The sequence below is a fragment of the Ostrea edulis genome, chromosome 8 (assembly GCF_947568905.1).
Source record: "Ostrea edulis chromosome 8, xbOstEdul1.1, whole genome shotgun sequence".
NCBI lineage: Eukaryota > Metazoa > Mollusca > Bivalvia > Ostreida > Ostreidae > Ostrea > Ostrea edulis.
The window spans coordinates 35,105,443-35,123,613 of record NC_079171.1 but is presented as its reverse complement, the minus strand read 5'-3'; the positions used below and the strand labels follow the sequence as shown (position 1 = coordinate 35,123,613).

The 18,171-nt window shown below is 34.0% G+C and overlaps 1 protein-coding gene across 1 annotated transcript in view; it reads right to left on the bottom strand.

Annotated features, from left to right (window-relative positions):
* LOC125662457 (organic cation transporter protein-like) overlaps window positions 1-12,179 on the bottom strand; it is a 31,200-nt gene extending 19,021 nt beyond the window's left edge. Inside the window, exons 1-3 of the mRNA XM_048894687.2 lie at window positions 11,838-12,179; window positions 8,831-8,998; window positions 7,398-7,469 (exon numbers count right to left, since the gene is read on the bottom strand). Of these exons, the coding sequence (XP_048750644.2) occupies window positions 7,398-7,461 (64 nt within the window). The 5' untranslated portion in view covers window positions 7,462-7,469; window positions 8,831-8,998; window positions 11,838-12,179. The remainder of the gene's footprint in view (window positions 1-7,397; window positions 7,470-8,830; window positions 8,999-11,837) is intronic.
* Between the last annotated feature and the right edge of the window lie 5,992 nt (window positions 12,180-18,171).

The following is an 18,171-nucleotide window of genomic DNA, read 5'->3' as shown; positions in this document are numbered from 1 at the left end:
TTCCTTTTATTCAATATTACTTTATAGTCATACTAGTATTTATATTTTTTGAATACTGCATAATTAATTGGTATAATGTGAAGTTAATTGTTTATACAAATTTTCATATTCTTAAAATACTCATTATTTGTCAATCGTGAGTGCATAACTTTATTGTAAGCTATTCTGAATTTCTTTATGTAATTGTGTATTTATTTTTTGTTACAGCTTTTTACTAATTGAATAAACTGACGTACAGAAACCTAGGCTTTCGTGTCAGTACAATTCCTAAGTATGCATTTAGATTTTATACAGTATCAGCAAACTTACACATAAATACTATGTATACTAAGTTTGGCTCCACTCTGGGGTCAAAACCCTTACTCTGGGGAAAATCAAATTTACGATTTTGGTAAAAGACTACCTGCTCTGTCCATTTAGTATCAAAAGCACTAAAGAAAATGTTATTTGAGTGTTTTACACATAAACACTATATAACAAGATTGGCCCCGCCCTGGGGTCAGAACCCCTACCCCGGGAATCATGAAATTTACAGTTTTGGTACAAGCTTTCCTCCTCTACATTACTATGCATTTAGTTTTTCTTACATGTGTGTGGTTCTTGAGAAGAAGATTTGTGAAAATTGGTCAATTTTTGCCAGTTTTTGCCCCGCCCCTAAGGCCCCAGGAATTCTGAAATTTACAATTTATGTTCCCCTTGTTCCAAATATGTTTCATACTAAATTTGAAAAGAATTAGAATGATAGTTTAATATCAAGAAGATGTTAAAAATGTCTATTGTTCACACATTTAATAACTGACCACTTTGGTCCCACCCTGATACCAAAACCTCTACCCCTGGAATAATCAAATTTACAATTTTGGTAATGGACTACCTGTTCTTCCTGAATATCTATTTACTTTCACTTTAGTATCAATATCATTAAAGATTGATTATTTATTTACTGTTTATAGCCGCTTGAGCAATTTTTCAGCTATCCTGCGGCTGAGTCTAGATAAATGGAAAAACATGTTATAAAAGTAGTAATATATTTAAAACCAAATGCTATTTGTAAACATGTTAAAATATAATATTAAAATGTCATCATCACTGTGCATAAAACCATTCTCATATAATTAAAATTTCGTATAATAAATTTATTTCCAATTCAAAACTTTTGATAGAAACCAGTTTCATGTAGAAATCCTAAAATTTTATTTAAATCAACATTTCTTAAGAGATATTTCATAGATTGTGTATCAAAGTAATTATTTCTTATCAAAGCTGTATCTCCACATTCTAATAAAATGTGTTTGACTGTTAAAAGACATTGACAGAAAACACACTCGGGTGGATCTTCCCTTTGTAGAAGAAACGAGTGTGTCATCCGCGAATGTCCTATTATGCATGTAGTAATAACTACTTCATCTCGACGTTTAAGAATTACATTTTGCGTTTTACTAACTATAGGGTTGATATGATGTAGCTTATTATTTACCTTTTCATTCCAATCGTTTTGCTACAAATGTTTTACATATTCTCTGATTAACGATTTAAGGTCTGTGTAAGGAATTTTAAAATCTGTAATTGATAATTGTAATGCTAGTTTTGCAGCACTATCAACTTTAGTGTTTCCACGTATTCCAATATGACTTGGTATCCAACAAAACACTATGGAATATCCTCGACGTTTCAGGAATACATGTTCTTTCAAAATGTTATAAATATAAGGATGGTCAATTTTACAGCTTTTAATTGCTTGTAGACAAGAGAGAGAATCGGAATAAATTACGTGTTTTTTGTGTTCTGAATGTTTTATGAAATTAATTGCTAATTGAAGAGCTTTTGCTTCAGCTGTAAAAATTGAAATGTTATCAGGTAAACGTACCGAAAAGAATATCATTTCCCTGAACGGCAGCAGAAGCAACTTTATTTTTGTCTTTTGATCCATCTGTGTAAATTTCACTCTTTGTTGAAAAACTGTTTTAATTCTTGAAACTTCTGAATAAATTCAAGTGAATTTGTGTCTGACTTTTTGTCTTTCGTTAAATCTAAATTAACAGTAGGTTTTGATAGTTCCCAAAGTGGAATATTAGGAATTTGTAATTCAGAAATAACATTTAAATCTATGTTAGAGTCTTTAATATGTTTTTGGAGTCTTAATCCAAGTGGTTTAATAACTTTGGTGTTTTCATTATATTTTGTTTGAAATTTCGGGTTGAATACAGTTATATGACTGGTGTTTTGGATTGGAACGAAGTTTAATGACTTGATTTTATACGTCTATTTTAAGTGAAGGTTCGTTTGCTTCTACATAGATGCTATCTATGGGGGGGGGGGGGGGGGGGTGGAAAAGCTCCTAAACAGATACGTATACCTTGGTTATGAATTGCATCTAAAGCTTGGAGATACGATTTTCTAGCAGATCCATAAACAATACATCCATAATCTAACTTGGATCGGACTAGAGATCTATAAAGTTGAAGTAAAACTTTTTTGTCTGCACCCCAATGAGTATTGCTGACAACATTTAAAATGTCGAGTGCTTTAGAACATTAGTTTTAAGCATCTTAATATGTGGAACAAAGGATAATTTACTATCAAAAATAATTTAAATTCCTTCACTATTTTGATCGGAGTTCCATTTAATTTAAGGTCTGGATAATAATAATAATAAAGCCTTTATTTATCCAGGATTACATATTTAGCGATAACGCTAGTTTTCAATATGGTCCTGCATATAACATACATACAGACATATATTAGTAAAATAAACACAGATTAAAAGTAGAATACATATAAACTTAAGAAATAATTAAGAATGTAAGATAAATAGGAACAAAATGAAGCTTAAAAAGTATGGTGATAATCTCTAAGATAATTTCTCTTAAAACACGCAACACTTGTTATCCCCTCGCGTAACTAGTTGCGGAGGGGATATAGCATCGCTACTGTGCGTGTGTCCGTGTGTGTGTGTGTGTGATTCTGCCATATTGGGGACCTGCTACATATACGCAAGTCTTGAAATGGGGGCCTCAAAAAGTTTGGGGACTTGACTTAGGTCCCCAATCTTTTTTATCGTTCAAAACAAATAAATAACATGTCTACTATCTAGAAAAATAAAAAAAATAACGTGTCCCACTTTCGGGGTTTCATCAAACACATGATTACACAGATACTGTGTGGATTGAAGTTGCCATCTTCGTTTACGCACCTCTGACGATACACACATGTAATATGCGCATGTGTAAAGAGAACGGAAGTATAAATGTTTTGAGGCGGGAGTCAACAAACATGACAAAAAGAAGACGCAGAAAGGCTGGGCAGGAAATTCTGGATTCTTTCAATAAGGATTCTTTCTATATCAAAGAAACGCTGGAAAAGGGTATGTTTTGTTACTTGTTTGATGAAATATGATGTGAAGAATCTTATATCTTATTTTAAAGTGCAAGTGGAAAGGGGGGGGGGGGGGCGGGGGGCAGGCATTGACGATTGCTGCATATTAGAAATTCAATTGAAATGAAAAGACACACATATTGGTTAATATTTTTTCCTTCAAATGGTACACAATGTATATTACGCGGGTAGGTTAAGGATTCCCTTATAGAATATCACAGTGCACTTTATGCCTTTACTTCTCCGAACTACCAATATATGACGTTATAATGGAAAATGACGTCAAGGCACTGCAAACTTGAGCTGTTATGACGGGGAGAGTGTCAAAAACTTTAGACCAAAGTATTTCAAACTGTCTATAAGATGTCAGAACGCTATTAAAAATGCACGTGTCTGAATTGTATTTTAATATCTTATATGTGCGAATATTTTAAAATAGTTTGTTTCATTACCCATGATTGAAATTCAGCGTATTTAAACTGTTTTCGAAAAATATACTTTTGAAATATACTCTGATTTATACAAGTGGAAAGAGGTAGATTGATGATGTGTTTATAAAAGAGTCTAGTGCAGGCAATTTATAAGGATTAATTTGAGATATGTTACGGAAATCGTAAGATGGGTTTGTTCTCTATCCGAATCTTGCTTGGATAAATGTGTGATGGCTTTGCTTGAATACAGATTACCCTCAAATGTGTCGGTAAGTTGAACTCTTCATGGAATACGTGTATTTTGTACGCAAGTAATACTACCATTTTGCTATTTTAAAGCGATTTATGTGAAACACTTCAAACAATTATAAATGACCGTCAGGTGATCAACAAAGTCATGTGATATAATAGATATGCTAATATATAGCCGAGAGAACCTTCTATATAAATTATCTGTACATAAGCATATAAATTAGAAGTGAAAACCGACCTCGCAATCCAATATATGTTTTGAACGCATTTCAAACTCCGGGAAGCTGTATTCATTTCACAATATTTTAGAATTCAACTAATAAATGATATGAATGTACACACATATGAGTTATAGCAACATGGGATTTTGTAAGTTTTATAATAAATGAATTTGGTCTCCGTTAATTCTTTTTCTCATAATTATTCTTGGGACCACACGGTCAGGATGATTATGATAAACTGCATGATGCATATTAGATGGTAACATACATTTATTAATGTTAGATTATACTTATAATATTATATTAAAAATGCTCTAGATTAACTATTTTCAAACTAATGTTATAAGAATACTTCATAAGTCCTAAAAAAATTAATTTTCTCCGGATTTCTTTTTGTGTGGTGGTATCTAACGTAGGTCCAAATTCCTGTGTAAAGCACTGTAAACAGCTGATTGAGGTAAGGCATATTATGGGTGTTGAAAATGCGCATCGAGTGTTTGATTTCTTGTCATTCTGCAGTGCTGCAATCTTGTTTATACTCTCTTACATCCGTGCAATTTCTTGTCAATCGCCATAGATGTGTTAGACCATGAATGATATTTTTTTTTTATAGATTCTCATCCCCGCCCGCCTCGATTTTTCCCCTATTATTGTAAAAATTTCTGATTTTCTTCGTCTTGATTCTGGTCGGGATCGGTATTCACCTACCCATTAAAGTAAAGTAAAGTAAATTTTATTTAAAGTCGGCACTATATACATTCAACATGTCAAACACAAGCTCTGTAGAGCTTTTTAACCGACTATCACATTCAAGTATATCAAGGACAAAGACACATAGCATGCATGTACACATATACACAGACATATCACAGATTAACAAAAGAATACAAAATAAAAGAAAACTTTCATGCAAGAATATACAGATACGAAAGCATAAAACTACGAGGAAGAAATAAAATACTACAAGTAAGAGTATATGTATAAAAAGCATCATTAAATTTCAAACCAATTAGCTATGTTTGCTGTTTCAAGTAAAAGCTGTATATTATAAGATTTTTTGAAAATAATTTAAATATAATTAAAATAAATGATGGTAGTAAATTAATCATGTAAATATTTAAAATTACATTGCTGATGGAATTTACTAAAAAATAAATAAAAAAGTAAAAATAGAAAAGAAAGGTCTATTGAGCCATGCAGACACACACATAAACGCTGCATAGATAAAAAGAGCAGAAGCAACATGTAAAGCCATATACAATGGACCTAAGATCTGCATGATTTACACTTACATGTGGGGCCAGACCAAGTGGAAATAAAACTTTTAAATTGATTTAAGGTGGTAAGATGCCTAGCTTCATTTGGCAAAGAGTTCCAGATCTTAGGAGCACTGTACCTAAAGGAGTGCAACCCATACCTGGTTGTCCTGACACTGGGCACAATGGCAGTGTTTGTGTATCTAAAACTGTAAGAGTGATCTTTAAATGCAATGATGTCATGAAGAAACAGAGGGCTGGATTTGTTTATAATTTTATAAGTTTCTATAGCCAGTGTGCGCATACGCCTTACTTTTAAGGTTGGAAGAAGAGATTTATGAAGCAATTCATCATATGTAGAAACATAATCATTATATATGAAACGAAGGGCCCTTTTCTGTAGGTTTTCCATTTTTTTGGTATTATTCTCCGAGCAGAAGTGCCAGGTAAGGGGTCAGTAGCTAAAATTTGATAAAATAAAGGAATGGTAAATTGTAAGTTTACTTAGACGATTAAGATTGTGTCCTATTCTTTTTAATACATTTAATTGCCCAGCTGCCTTCCTACAGATGTCAGTATTATGGGAATTGAAATTTAATTGATAATCTATGGTCACCCCTAATAGTTTAACCTCCGATTCACTGCATAGAGTAGCTTCTCCTAAATCAAAAGTTAATTCTAAATCTTTGCTCTTCTTTCCTACTGAAATTGCCTGAAATTTGTCAGGGTTTGCCTTCATTTTGTTGCAATTGAACCAGCTTAAAAGGGATACGCTATCTGTGCTGCCCTCATTCCGGAATTTTATATTCCGTGGATGAGTCGGGAATTTGTTTCTTGTTTAGTTTTTGACTCGCTGCATGGTTGCACGAGTCATCATAATCTTATCGCATTCCAAGCGTAATTCTGGCCTCCTTAAAGAGTAAGTTTACTTTCTATGTCTTTAATAAGTGTTTGTTTACATGTTTATATATTGCACACACCGTTGTTTTGCATAAATGGTGCATATTCTCCAAGTGTACTAAGTGACCCGATTTGTGTATTGCTATATTTAACATGGCGGCGGGTCAGTTCAAAATGTTGTTTACCATATTCTCATGTCAGTTTTTTCCTTGATACATTTCATGTAAGATTATTATTATCAGCTTTAGGACTACATTTATACTAGTAACATTATTCAGTTCATAGGTGCTTACTTTGTGGATAATTTGTAGAGTTACCTTTTATGCATTACATACATGTATCTAGTGCAAGTGCACTCCAGTATTGAAATCCTGTTTGTTAAATCAGTAAAATGTATTACATACTTACAACATATAAAGTACATAAAATTTCTCATGTTATTAATGTACAGATAATGTTACATTTGCTTATTGTGTAATTCCATATTAAGTTACTTATATGTTAGATACATGTACTATGTTTATGCATTGTTGTATTACATTGTGCATTGTAACTATTGTAGTTTTCACCCTCTACGGAGGTTTGGATGGAATAAAGACATCACACTATCATTTTCCAATGTGGTCTTTAATATATCTGCTTTTTCATGAAAGTAAGAAACAGTGTTGTCATCAGCATAATTATAAATGGAAGAGTCGGAGACAAAGCCGAAAATATCATTTATAAAGACATTAAACAGTATCGGTCCAAGTATCGAGCCCTGAGGAACGCCCTTGTAAACTGGTTGAAATGAACTAGAAAACTCCCCGATTTTCACATATTGATATCTTTCTCTGAGATAACTTTCCATAAGACTTAAGGCTTCATTTCCAAGACCGTAGTATTTAAGTTTTAAGCGAAGCAAATCATGGGGGAGACAGTCGAAAGCCTTAGAGAGATTCATAAGAATTGCAGCTACAAACTTATTCTCATCCAAGGCTCTCTTCCAGTCTTCCATGATCCTAAGTAAGGTGGACTGACATCCATACCCAGTTCTAAAAGCAGCAAGGAAAGGATGAAATATAGATTCAAAATATTCAGAAAGCTGTATATGGATGGCTCTTTCAAAGAGCTTTGAGATGGCTGGCAAAACACTGACCGGTCTATAGTTTCCCTTGTCTAGACAGCTGTTTTTCTTATGAATAGGACAGACTTTGGCTTTCTTTAATGAATCAGGGAAAACTGAATTTTCTATGGCCTTATTTATAAGACATGCTAATGGTTTAGCTATAGATGTCACGGCTAGTCTTAATAGCAAGGGTGATATATTATCTACCCCTGTAGCTTTCTTAATATTGATTTTGTTTACATGTTCAATGATGAAAGATTCATTTACCGGTTTAAAGGATAGTAGTTGTGAGTCCTTATCTTTCATGATAGTGTCAATTTGTCTAACACTTGAATGGTTTTCATCTATCTGCACATCGTTTGTTCCTATATCCTTTGCCACATTAACGAAATAGTTGTTAAAAATATCACATACAGCACCTTGATCGTTGACCAAACTGTCATTTTCACATATGATAGTATTTCTGATGGTATTATTACCCTTATTTGTCAAAAACGGTTTGATTGTAGGCCAGAAATCTTTCGACTTTGGCCCCCCTTCACATCTCTCTATAAAGTATTTATTTAAAGACTGCCTTTTAACTTCTTTGAGTTGCATATGCTTTCCAATTTTTGTCTGTATTATATTTTTGAAATTTGTGAAATAGCATCTTTTTCCTGTAAACAGCCCTCTTCAGAGTTTTATTCATGAAAGGAACTTGTTTAGGTAAAACTTTCCTCTCCTTGAAAGGAGCATGTTTTTCGATCGTCTCTAAGAATTTGTTTTCAAAATTTTGGTATGCCATATTGACATCTTCCACATCAATAGCATTTATGAAATCTATATTACTTAAATCTTCTAAATAGTTTTGTACATCAAAATTTTTAAAACTTCTACACAATTTGGTTTGTTTGGTTGCCAAAGGAGTGTCGCACTTCAATTGGGCAGCAATACAATTAAGGACATCACTTAAACCACTGCTAAAATTTAAAACTTTATGTACACAAGATGACATATTTGTGATAATAAGATCTAAAAGACTTGGTTTTCCATAGCTGGTGAAACATGTTGGTTTCTTGATGTGATTTCTAAGATCAAAAACATCACATATCTCCTGCATGACGGAACACTTTGAATCATCTAACATATCATAGTTGAAATCACCCAAGAACATAAAATTATCATAAGATGCTGATATTTGGTCGGCATACATATTGAAATCAGAAGTGAACATAAAGTCTGTCATACTGGGCGGTTTATATACGCCTGAAATGAACCACTTTTGATTGTTAATACACAATTCAATACCTATGGACTCGATTGATTTGAATTCGAATTTCCTCTTCCTGTCACCTGGTAAATCAGATCTTAGATATGCCAATATTCCCCCTCCATGTGCGTTTCGATCCCTTCTCCATAGGATATAATTGTCCACCTGGAACTGGGCGTCCACAAAAGTCTCATCAAGTTTTGTTTCTGACAAAAAGAGTATATCAACTATATTTCGAGTTAATAGCTCATGTATGTGCTCGATTTTGCTCCGCAGACTGTTTATATTTAGGTATGCGACTATAAATTTCTTTGGATTAGCTTTCCTAGCTGAAAAAAGTTCAACAAATATATCGTCTTCCTCATTTTCTTGTACTTTCGATTTCCCATTTGGTGGAGCCAAAGGGGAATTACTCTGATTCCCATTCAACTTTCATTTTAATACCCGCGTATTCTTCTTGACAGCAGACAAACTAGGTGAAGGTATGGGTAATTTCTTGTGAAAGATTGTTGAAGTTATGTAGTAAGAGATATTTACATTTAAATGGACTTCTACTACGACTTTTATTCGGGCATAATAGATAAATATGCACCCATTGATAAGGTCAGCAAAAATCTGTACAATGGAGGAAATAAAAATTATAAAATAATCATTTAAGACAAAGCAGTATAAATCTTATATCATGTGAATGAAGGCATATTTTAAAATTCACAGATTAGGTCATGTCTATGTTAGTGTCCATTTTCAGCAATAAGATGCAATTAATGCTGTGCCCATATTACGCCATATTGTATGTATAAATATATTATGAATAACAAATATAAATATAATAATATTTTTCAATGAAAACAATTAATCAGGCATATATGAAATGCCTTGTCCTGGTACAATAAGATAAGATTTATTGAAACCAAATTTAGGCCCTTGAGGGCATGCAAGAAGATAGATGGAACATTATATTGTTAAAATGATATTGTCCTACGGACCCAGCTTAACAAAAGAATTCGATTCCATGTATTGACAATGTAGCAAGATAAACACGGGCGTTACTCAAACTCAGTGAATTTACTATGAACAATCCCGAGAGTTCCTAATGTCAGCATGGTGTGTAAATTCGAAGGGAGAAAAACGTTGAGAAAATGAGCTGAATTTTCGTCTTTATCTGGATTACTTTTTAAGGGTAAAATTCATTATTCAGCTATCCCATATTTACAAAGTGTTTTAGTTTGTGTTTTTATACTGTTAGATATTTGAATCCACTTCCATGTGACTTTATCAATTACATGTACATTGTTTACATTAAAACCCTTGTGATGTCACAATTGTTGATATGAAAAGGATATAAATATAAGATGAGCTTTATTCACTGTAAAAAGCATGAACATATAATAATAGCAAATGTAGCAAGGCACAACGTGCCGCTTGCAAAGCTAGCTCAATATAGACAATCGTGTAAGAACAGGAAATTCAAACTGAAATATATACATTTGTCAAGCAAATTTTTGTGTGAAACCTTCCCAGAATTCCAGCAAAGTCATTTACATTTCATAAAATACAATGTAATTGTTTAACTTAAACAAGTTCAAGTAAACACAATTTAAGTCAAATTTAACTAAATTTTGGGGTAGTGTCTTATGTGTGTTTGTAATCACATTATATGATAATTGCTTGCCTCCATGGATGCAATTAAAAAAACAAAATGTACAGGAAAACAAATATGGGAATTAGGGACCCAAACTCTTAAATGAAATTGTGCAATATAAATAATAACCAACAAAAAATTCGTCTGACACTATGTACAGTACAGTCAATAGGGTATTTCGGGTCACCCCGATTATTGGGAGTCGTTGGGTGTATTCAATAACAGTTCACATTAAACGTGAAAGAAAAAGAAAATATTGTTGCAGTCACGTCCAGGAAGGTTTATTCTACGTATTCACACAATTAACAAGTGAAATGCTAAAAATAAACAGCATAATTAACACTTTGATTAATTGGCATGCTATCACGATCGGAGAATTTTGCGTATCCAAAACGGAGACATTGTTATTTTCATCAATGTTGTGAATGTTACGATTGACGAAACAATACATATTATATACTACTGGAAGGGTAATTTTATACACTTTCGAATGCAACTTTACTAATCTCAATTACAATAAATTCGTTGGGGTTAATAGCGTATTTCTTACCCCCTTCGATTTAGTGTATTTCGGGTCACGTGCCTTTTAAAAGGTACATCTTCGTCGAGTCTTTGCTGTGCCGCATGTTGATGTTTACAATATACATTTTCATTCTTATTTTTAGAAAATGTGTTATCATTAATTATAGATTGTAAAATTGATTAATTACGATTAAATTTTGGCTGTTCAATGTAACAAAAGACATTTTATCGCTGCCTCGGTCTACTTCAGCCTCTTTTTTTTAACAATATAGCTATACAATACATCTTTATCAAGCCTTATGAAGCATTGTAGAATTTCTAAAAGTATTTAAAATACCTTGTGAAATTTCAACTTCTAGTTGAATTAATTTAAAAAGAGTATAAATAGTGATTGACAAATGAAATATTATTTTGGTCCGTCTGCTTGTTCCGCACACGTTACATCGCGTGTGCATATCAACTTAAAACGTAAGCCATTTGTCCAGTAAAAATACATTTCTGACAAAATTAAAAATAAATTATAGGAATACTACCTAATCATGGTCACAAAACGATATTAGCAAGCGTTTTATTTAGATTTTATATACTTTTACGAAGTGACTCGAAATAACCGGAAGTGACCTGCAATACCCCAAATCGTTGGTCCAAGTAAAACTCCCGTTCTATTATCGTTTTCTTTAAAAGTTACAAAATATCTAAAAACTACAATATAAATTGCTCTTACATTCTCTAGAAAAATCCTGGACCTGAATTTTACTTTATTTGTTTGACTTAATTCAGTTTCCATCCATAATTCTATCAACTTATATGTTAGTTGTTAACCTAGAAGGTGTCACTTAAATTCCTATTAGATTTTATTCAGACATTTGTTTGCATCATACCTTTCAAGTCTTTCTTTACATCTGTCTTAATATGGACACAATTTTTGTGTTTCTCAATGCATTGTCTTGTCTGCAAACACCAAACACATCTATTTCATCATATTTCCTAAATATATTGTAACAGTATTTTAATCTAGAAAATTGTGCATTGAGCAAATTGATATCTTAAACATTTCAAATAGAAAAATAGAAGTAAAATTTTAAAAATTTCATTCATGAGTATTTATGCATAAGTGCATATTTCAATATCTGTTAGTGCAGGAAGATATAAAAACAATTTAACTTACCAGAATCAATGGAACATGTGTTGTCAGCTTGAGCAATGTGGCATATCTATCGGCTTTGGAGTCCCCCCCCCCTCTTTCACATCCGAGTTAGATTTGTCATGTAATGGGTGACAACATGTTGTTCTTTTTTTTTCATGCTTTATTTTTAGACATTTACAATTACATCTACATAGATGATCCAACATGTTGTTCTTTATTCAAAGTCAATGTCCATGATTGGCATAGCCATGGTGATGTCTGTCAAGTCTAGATCATAGTTAATGCACACCAGCTGTGTAGTGCAGTGAACAAAGATTCTGGAATTCACACAATTTCGGATGGACATTTAAAAATCTTCTTGCAATCCTGATGTAAATAAACACCTTCTTTCCTTGAAATTTTCACCATGGCTATAAATTCATCTTCCATCACTTTCCATCCATTCCATGTTGTTGTCATCTGCCTATGAATCATTCTTCCTTACCTTCTTCTCATGAGAGTTCCACAAAGGGAGATAATTTTTTGATAAAATTTCCGAATTTCATACCCCAAATAAATGACTTTCTATTTATTTTCAACCAAATTCCCGTTTAGTAGTGATAATTTATGCATAATTCTGTGTTTTAAACCACGAAACTATTTATTTTAAGCCTTTCTTGGGGTTTTATGACTCACTAAAACTAGCATTTAATTTGAAAGTTACATATTCTTACTAGTTCAAGCACTATACGACTTAAATCTGGAGAATGAATTTTAAAGTTAAGTTCACCAATTCAAAGATACCGTTCAAATAGACTATGCGGAACTGAAATTACATGTGATTATTCTGCTTTTGATATTCTAATAACTAGCTGAAAATACACCATTTTTGCGTGAAATTGATGTGTATATTGTGCTAAAAATAGAACGGCCCATTATTAGGTGTTAGTTCGGGGGGTACTCATCGATTTTGCCACAAAATATGAAATAACTAGTAAAATACTTCTGAAATATCATAAAAAGGTCTGAAAATTTGACAACACCTTCCATAATATTATTTTGGTTTTGCATGGTTCTATTGTAGACAGCCTCTTAATGGTGGTATGGAAGTGGAAACATTGTTGGTATATCACAAAAATTTCCAGCATCAATTTATATCATCATCATGTTCATACAGATGAAATAAAGATAAAAACAATTTCTAACTATTATAAAAAGGACATTCGATCATTCTGACAAAACATGAATAAAATCTTATATAATGCAGTGAAGACATCGTGATTTATTTGGTGGTAACGTACATTTCAAATTGTGGTAACGTACATTTCATAATTAAATACATTGTAGCAGATTAACACATGTACATTTCTTTTACGTCAATACGAAGAAGTAAGATTCAGACAGCCCCTAATATATGAAACCTCTTGTACTTTTTGTATTTAGAGCAATTATTTCATGATGATTTTTATGATTAATACACTATGAAAGAATTTATATTTATCAATTTCAAAGGAATTTCTAGCATCACTTACTTTAATTTCATCTATCATTGCAGGGAATGCCACTTAGCAGAACTGAAATACAAAAAACTTACCGGGAGAGAAGGAAAAATGCAGAAGGAGGCGAATGAAATACTATGTTCCGTCAACAGAACTGTCAGCATCCGAGAGACGTAAAAGGAATGCCAAAAATCGTGACCGTGTACGCAAACATTGACTGAAAAAGAAAGCCGAAGCTGTTCAAATTGAAAACGAGGGCAACAATGATGAGTCTGTTCCAGAATAAAGCGGATATGAAAGCAACCTTAGTTCTCCCCCTGGAACAATGGTTGTTAGGATGGAATTTAATTCAGGAAACAGAAGAGCTGGTACAAGGAAATACATTAGTCGAGCAGTATCTAGAGTCCACAGGGAAATAAACCATCTAAAACATAAGAATGATGAGTTTAAGAAAAGGTTAGAGACTTTACAGAAGAAAAACCAACGGCTCCGGAAAAAAAAGCCAGATTTCATCACCGAAAACACCGAGAAGTCAAACTGAGCGAGACATGAGAGAAGTGCAACTAACGCCTAACAGGGGAAAGAAAGTTAGAAAACAACTGTTATTAGGAAATGCACTCTTAGCTGAACTGCAGGAAGCACGAAAAATAGCCGTTTCTTCTATTTCCAAGAACCAAGTTTTAAGAGCTATTACATCCGAAAAAATTCTACAACGCTATAAGGGGACTGAAGTGGCTGAGCGAAAAAAAAACTGGTTTGAATAGAAACAAATTAAGTGGTACCTTAAAGAAATGGGTGGACATAGGCAAAATGTCGAGGAAGAGAATTCAACAACGCTACAAAAGAGAAGTTAGTTTTTATGGAAAGAGACGATAACAGTCGAGCACAACCAGATAAAGCTTACTCCTCCTAGGCACCTGATCCCGCCTCTGGTGTGTCCGGGGGTCCGTGTTTGCCCGGCTGTCTGTTTTGTATTGATTGCAGGAGTTATGAGATTGATCACTGTTCGTTATCTTCACCTTGCATCAGAAGGTGAAAAAAGACATACTCGAGTATTGACTGATTATCTGTCCAACTTGCACGATAAGTTTCAATCTGAACATCCAGAAATTAAGTTGTCGCTTGCAACATTTTGTAGAATGCGTCCAAGACATATTCTTACAACAAGCCTCATATTAAGAAGCAGCTGTCTTTGCACTACGCATCAGAACATGGCATTGCTATTAAAGGCTTTAAAGAAATATGGGATATCCGTCCAGTTGAATCCAGAATCCTTTTTAAAGTCTGAAAACCCCGAGAATGCACTACTGAGAGAAATATTGCCAGATGAAATAGCTCATAGTCATTGGAAAAGGATAGAAGTCACAGAGATAGGAAAAATGAAGAAGGTCACGCGCATAGTGGAATCTAAAAATACAAGAGAATAATTCATTTCAAAATATGAATTACAGCTTAATGAGTTTGAACAACACGTTTACCGGGTTGGAAAGCAATATGAAGAAATAAAGCGCTTGAAAGAAAATTTACCAAGACACCATTTTATCTTACAAATGGACTTTGCAGAAAACTTTTCATGTAAATCGAATGAGGAAATCCAGTCGGTCTAATGGAATCGGACATCTGTAACTTTGCACCCTGTAGTGGTACATTTCATTGGGCCAGATGAAAATGGAAAGGACAAACTTCAACACCGAAGCTTTGTTGTAGTGTCTGATGAGATGTCACATTCAGCGACTACAGTACATGGAATTTTGAATAAAATCATTCCATTGCTGAAGGAAATTGACCCTGAAGTTACATTTATCCATTACTGGACTGATGGACCCACGAGTCAATATAGAAACATATATTTACACGGTTGCAAATCATACATCTACGATATTGTTGCACGGTGGAATTATTTTGAGGCCGGACACGGAAAGGGCCCATGTGATGGCTTAGGAGGCACAACAAAAATAATGGCAGATGAAGCAATACGTAGTGTACGAGTAGTTATACAAGACTCAAAAGATTTTTACAACTGGGCCATCAACTCCAGTCTAAAAGGCATTAAATTGAAAGTGGAGGAGGAGCCGGAGGAAGACGATGGAGAGGAGGAGGAGCAGGTATATACCTACATCATAACCCTAAGGTCTAGTGGCTATTAAGGCTAAACATAACTCATAAAAATTGAATATATCACCTAATGCGAATTCGAATGGGCATGTTTCAGCTGATGAACGTGGTGAAACGGCCGAGGAAACCCCGTAGTGAGCCCACCACACGGGATAGGAAAGAATGCCACCTATCTGGCATTCTAGTGGTGAAGTTGCCGCGGCACCTTAGGAAGATCCATGGGTTCAGCCAAGAGACTTCCTTGCCGAACCCGCAAGGTAAGAAGAATAACCTACTTTCAACATAAATAACGTATCTCGTTATTTTTTTAATAGAAAATACATTTCCAATTTCCTTCATCAGGAAGAAGATCTGTCCGGAGCCTGGGTGTGGTAGGGGTAGGGCGGTGATGCGTATGGATACGCATTTCGTGAAGTGTCACGGCACGGAGAGGGGGAAACAGCTTCACCAAAAGGTCATTGAGACCAACAAAGGTAAATGAGTTATTTTTCCCTACCAATCACTTGCATTCCATGACATTCCATAGCAACATATACCAACAGGTTTGATATTGCGTGCCTACATACCAAACTTTAGATACTTAATTCTACTTTCCATAAACACACATACAGGTACTCACTGAGACGTACCCACACAAAAGGTCCCCACATACATGTACCCACATACAGGTATCTACAGACAGGACTCCATATACATGTACCCACATACAGGTACCCATATACAAGTACCCACGTACATGTAAACAGATGCAGGTACCCACAAATAGGTACCTAGATATAAGTACGTATGTACATGACCTTTGGAATGCATACACTGTTTGATGTCTGCACTATTCAAAGTGGTTGATTTTAACAATGCAATGATCAATAATTTCAGTGCCACAGCTAGCTCGTCAAAGAAAGGGGAGGAACCAAAGGAAAAGAGTCCTTGGGTGAGCAGTAAGATTTCCAATTACATCAAATCTGTGAATCTGGTTTTGTACATCCCACTTACCCTAATCCAGATTACTTCACCTGTAATTTTTTACATTAACGTAGTTCCACACTCCTGTGATGTCATAGGAGTTTGCAAAGTCAATGATTTAATGATAGGAACATAACTTTTGTTGGAATCTTTTTCAATAGTTATTGTAAAAAAATCTTGTTAGCCATGAAATATTTCAAAATTCTTAGTTATATTTGAATAGTCAATGATATGTTTCAAAATATTGAATCCAATGACAATAACTGTTTTCATTCAATTATTTATCAAGTCCACAATGCGATAGATTTCCTTTATTTTTGACAAACATTTTACCAAGGTGATAATGAATCATTATCTGTGTCTTTTCATGAAATTACATAAAATTTTAATCCCGAGTGATTTTAAATAGCTCAGCTGTATGGTGTCAGACTTCAGTTTTTGATGGGGGTATACATAACCTGGAAGCTATAGATTTGAAATTATTAAGGAAAGGTATGGATTTTTCCCCATGAATAACTATAATAGATGTAACTCTACTAATATAAACAGAAAAAATGATATGTAAACCATGCTATAAGGAAAATGCGTCCACGTTTGTTTGTTTTTTAACATTTTGGGGAATAACGCTAATTCAATAATTTTGCACATATTATTCTAAAACTTGATGAGCATATTGAAAATGACATGTGTTTTAGTTATTGACATGTTTCCCAATAAATAAATGCAATTCAAAATATATTTTGTTGTTTTTATATTAAAATAACAACAAATAACTGTTTCCAATTAATTTCATAAAAATCTACATCGGGGTATATGACTTTAGTGGTGTATGTAATGAAAATTAATATGGAAACCCTTAACTGTTTTGCCTTTTTTCATTACTCTGAATGTTAATTTATTGATTCCAAACACAAAAATGTAACCTAAACCACAAAAATCCAGGACTAAGGACCCACCTTAAGGTGAACCAATGAAGGCATTCCTCTAATGGCAGTGCTCCTTCGAAAAGAACAGGTCTGTGAAGGATTCGAGGCAGCACTGCCAGCAGGTGCATAACGTGGCAGAGGCCCGTGATGACCCTACTTCATTCCTGGCCATTACCAACCTCCAACAGATCCGGGAGAGGTGGTTGGATGATTCCAGGGGGATTTGGCCCCAGGAACTATCAGGAGCTATATTGGGAAGATTTTAGCAGTATAGTTTGACGAACAAAGTTGAAACCAGGACCTCTAAGAAAATCATGAGTTCCATATTGACACTACTTTGTTCTTAATGTTTTGCCAGGGTCATTGCAAGATTTCCACGAATTCTTGTTAAGACTCTCGCAGGATTACTGGTGAGATCTATACCATTAACACGGAACGTCTCCGGAGATGGTCGAGGTCAGTCAAGGGTGATCTCCTGAGGAGAAGGGTGGAAAAGAGGGCAGAAGATGGTGGTGCGTGTATTTTTACGCTTTGGTAATTGATAATTTGAGTTCTAATATGACGGGGTTAATCAACGTATTGTCAC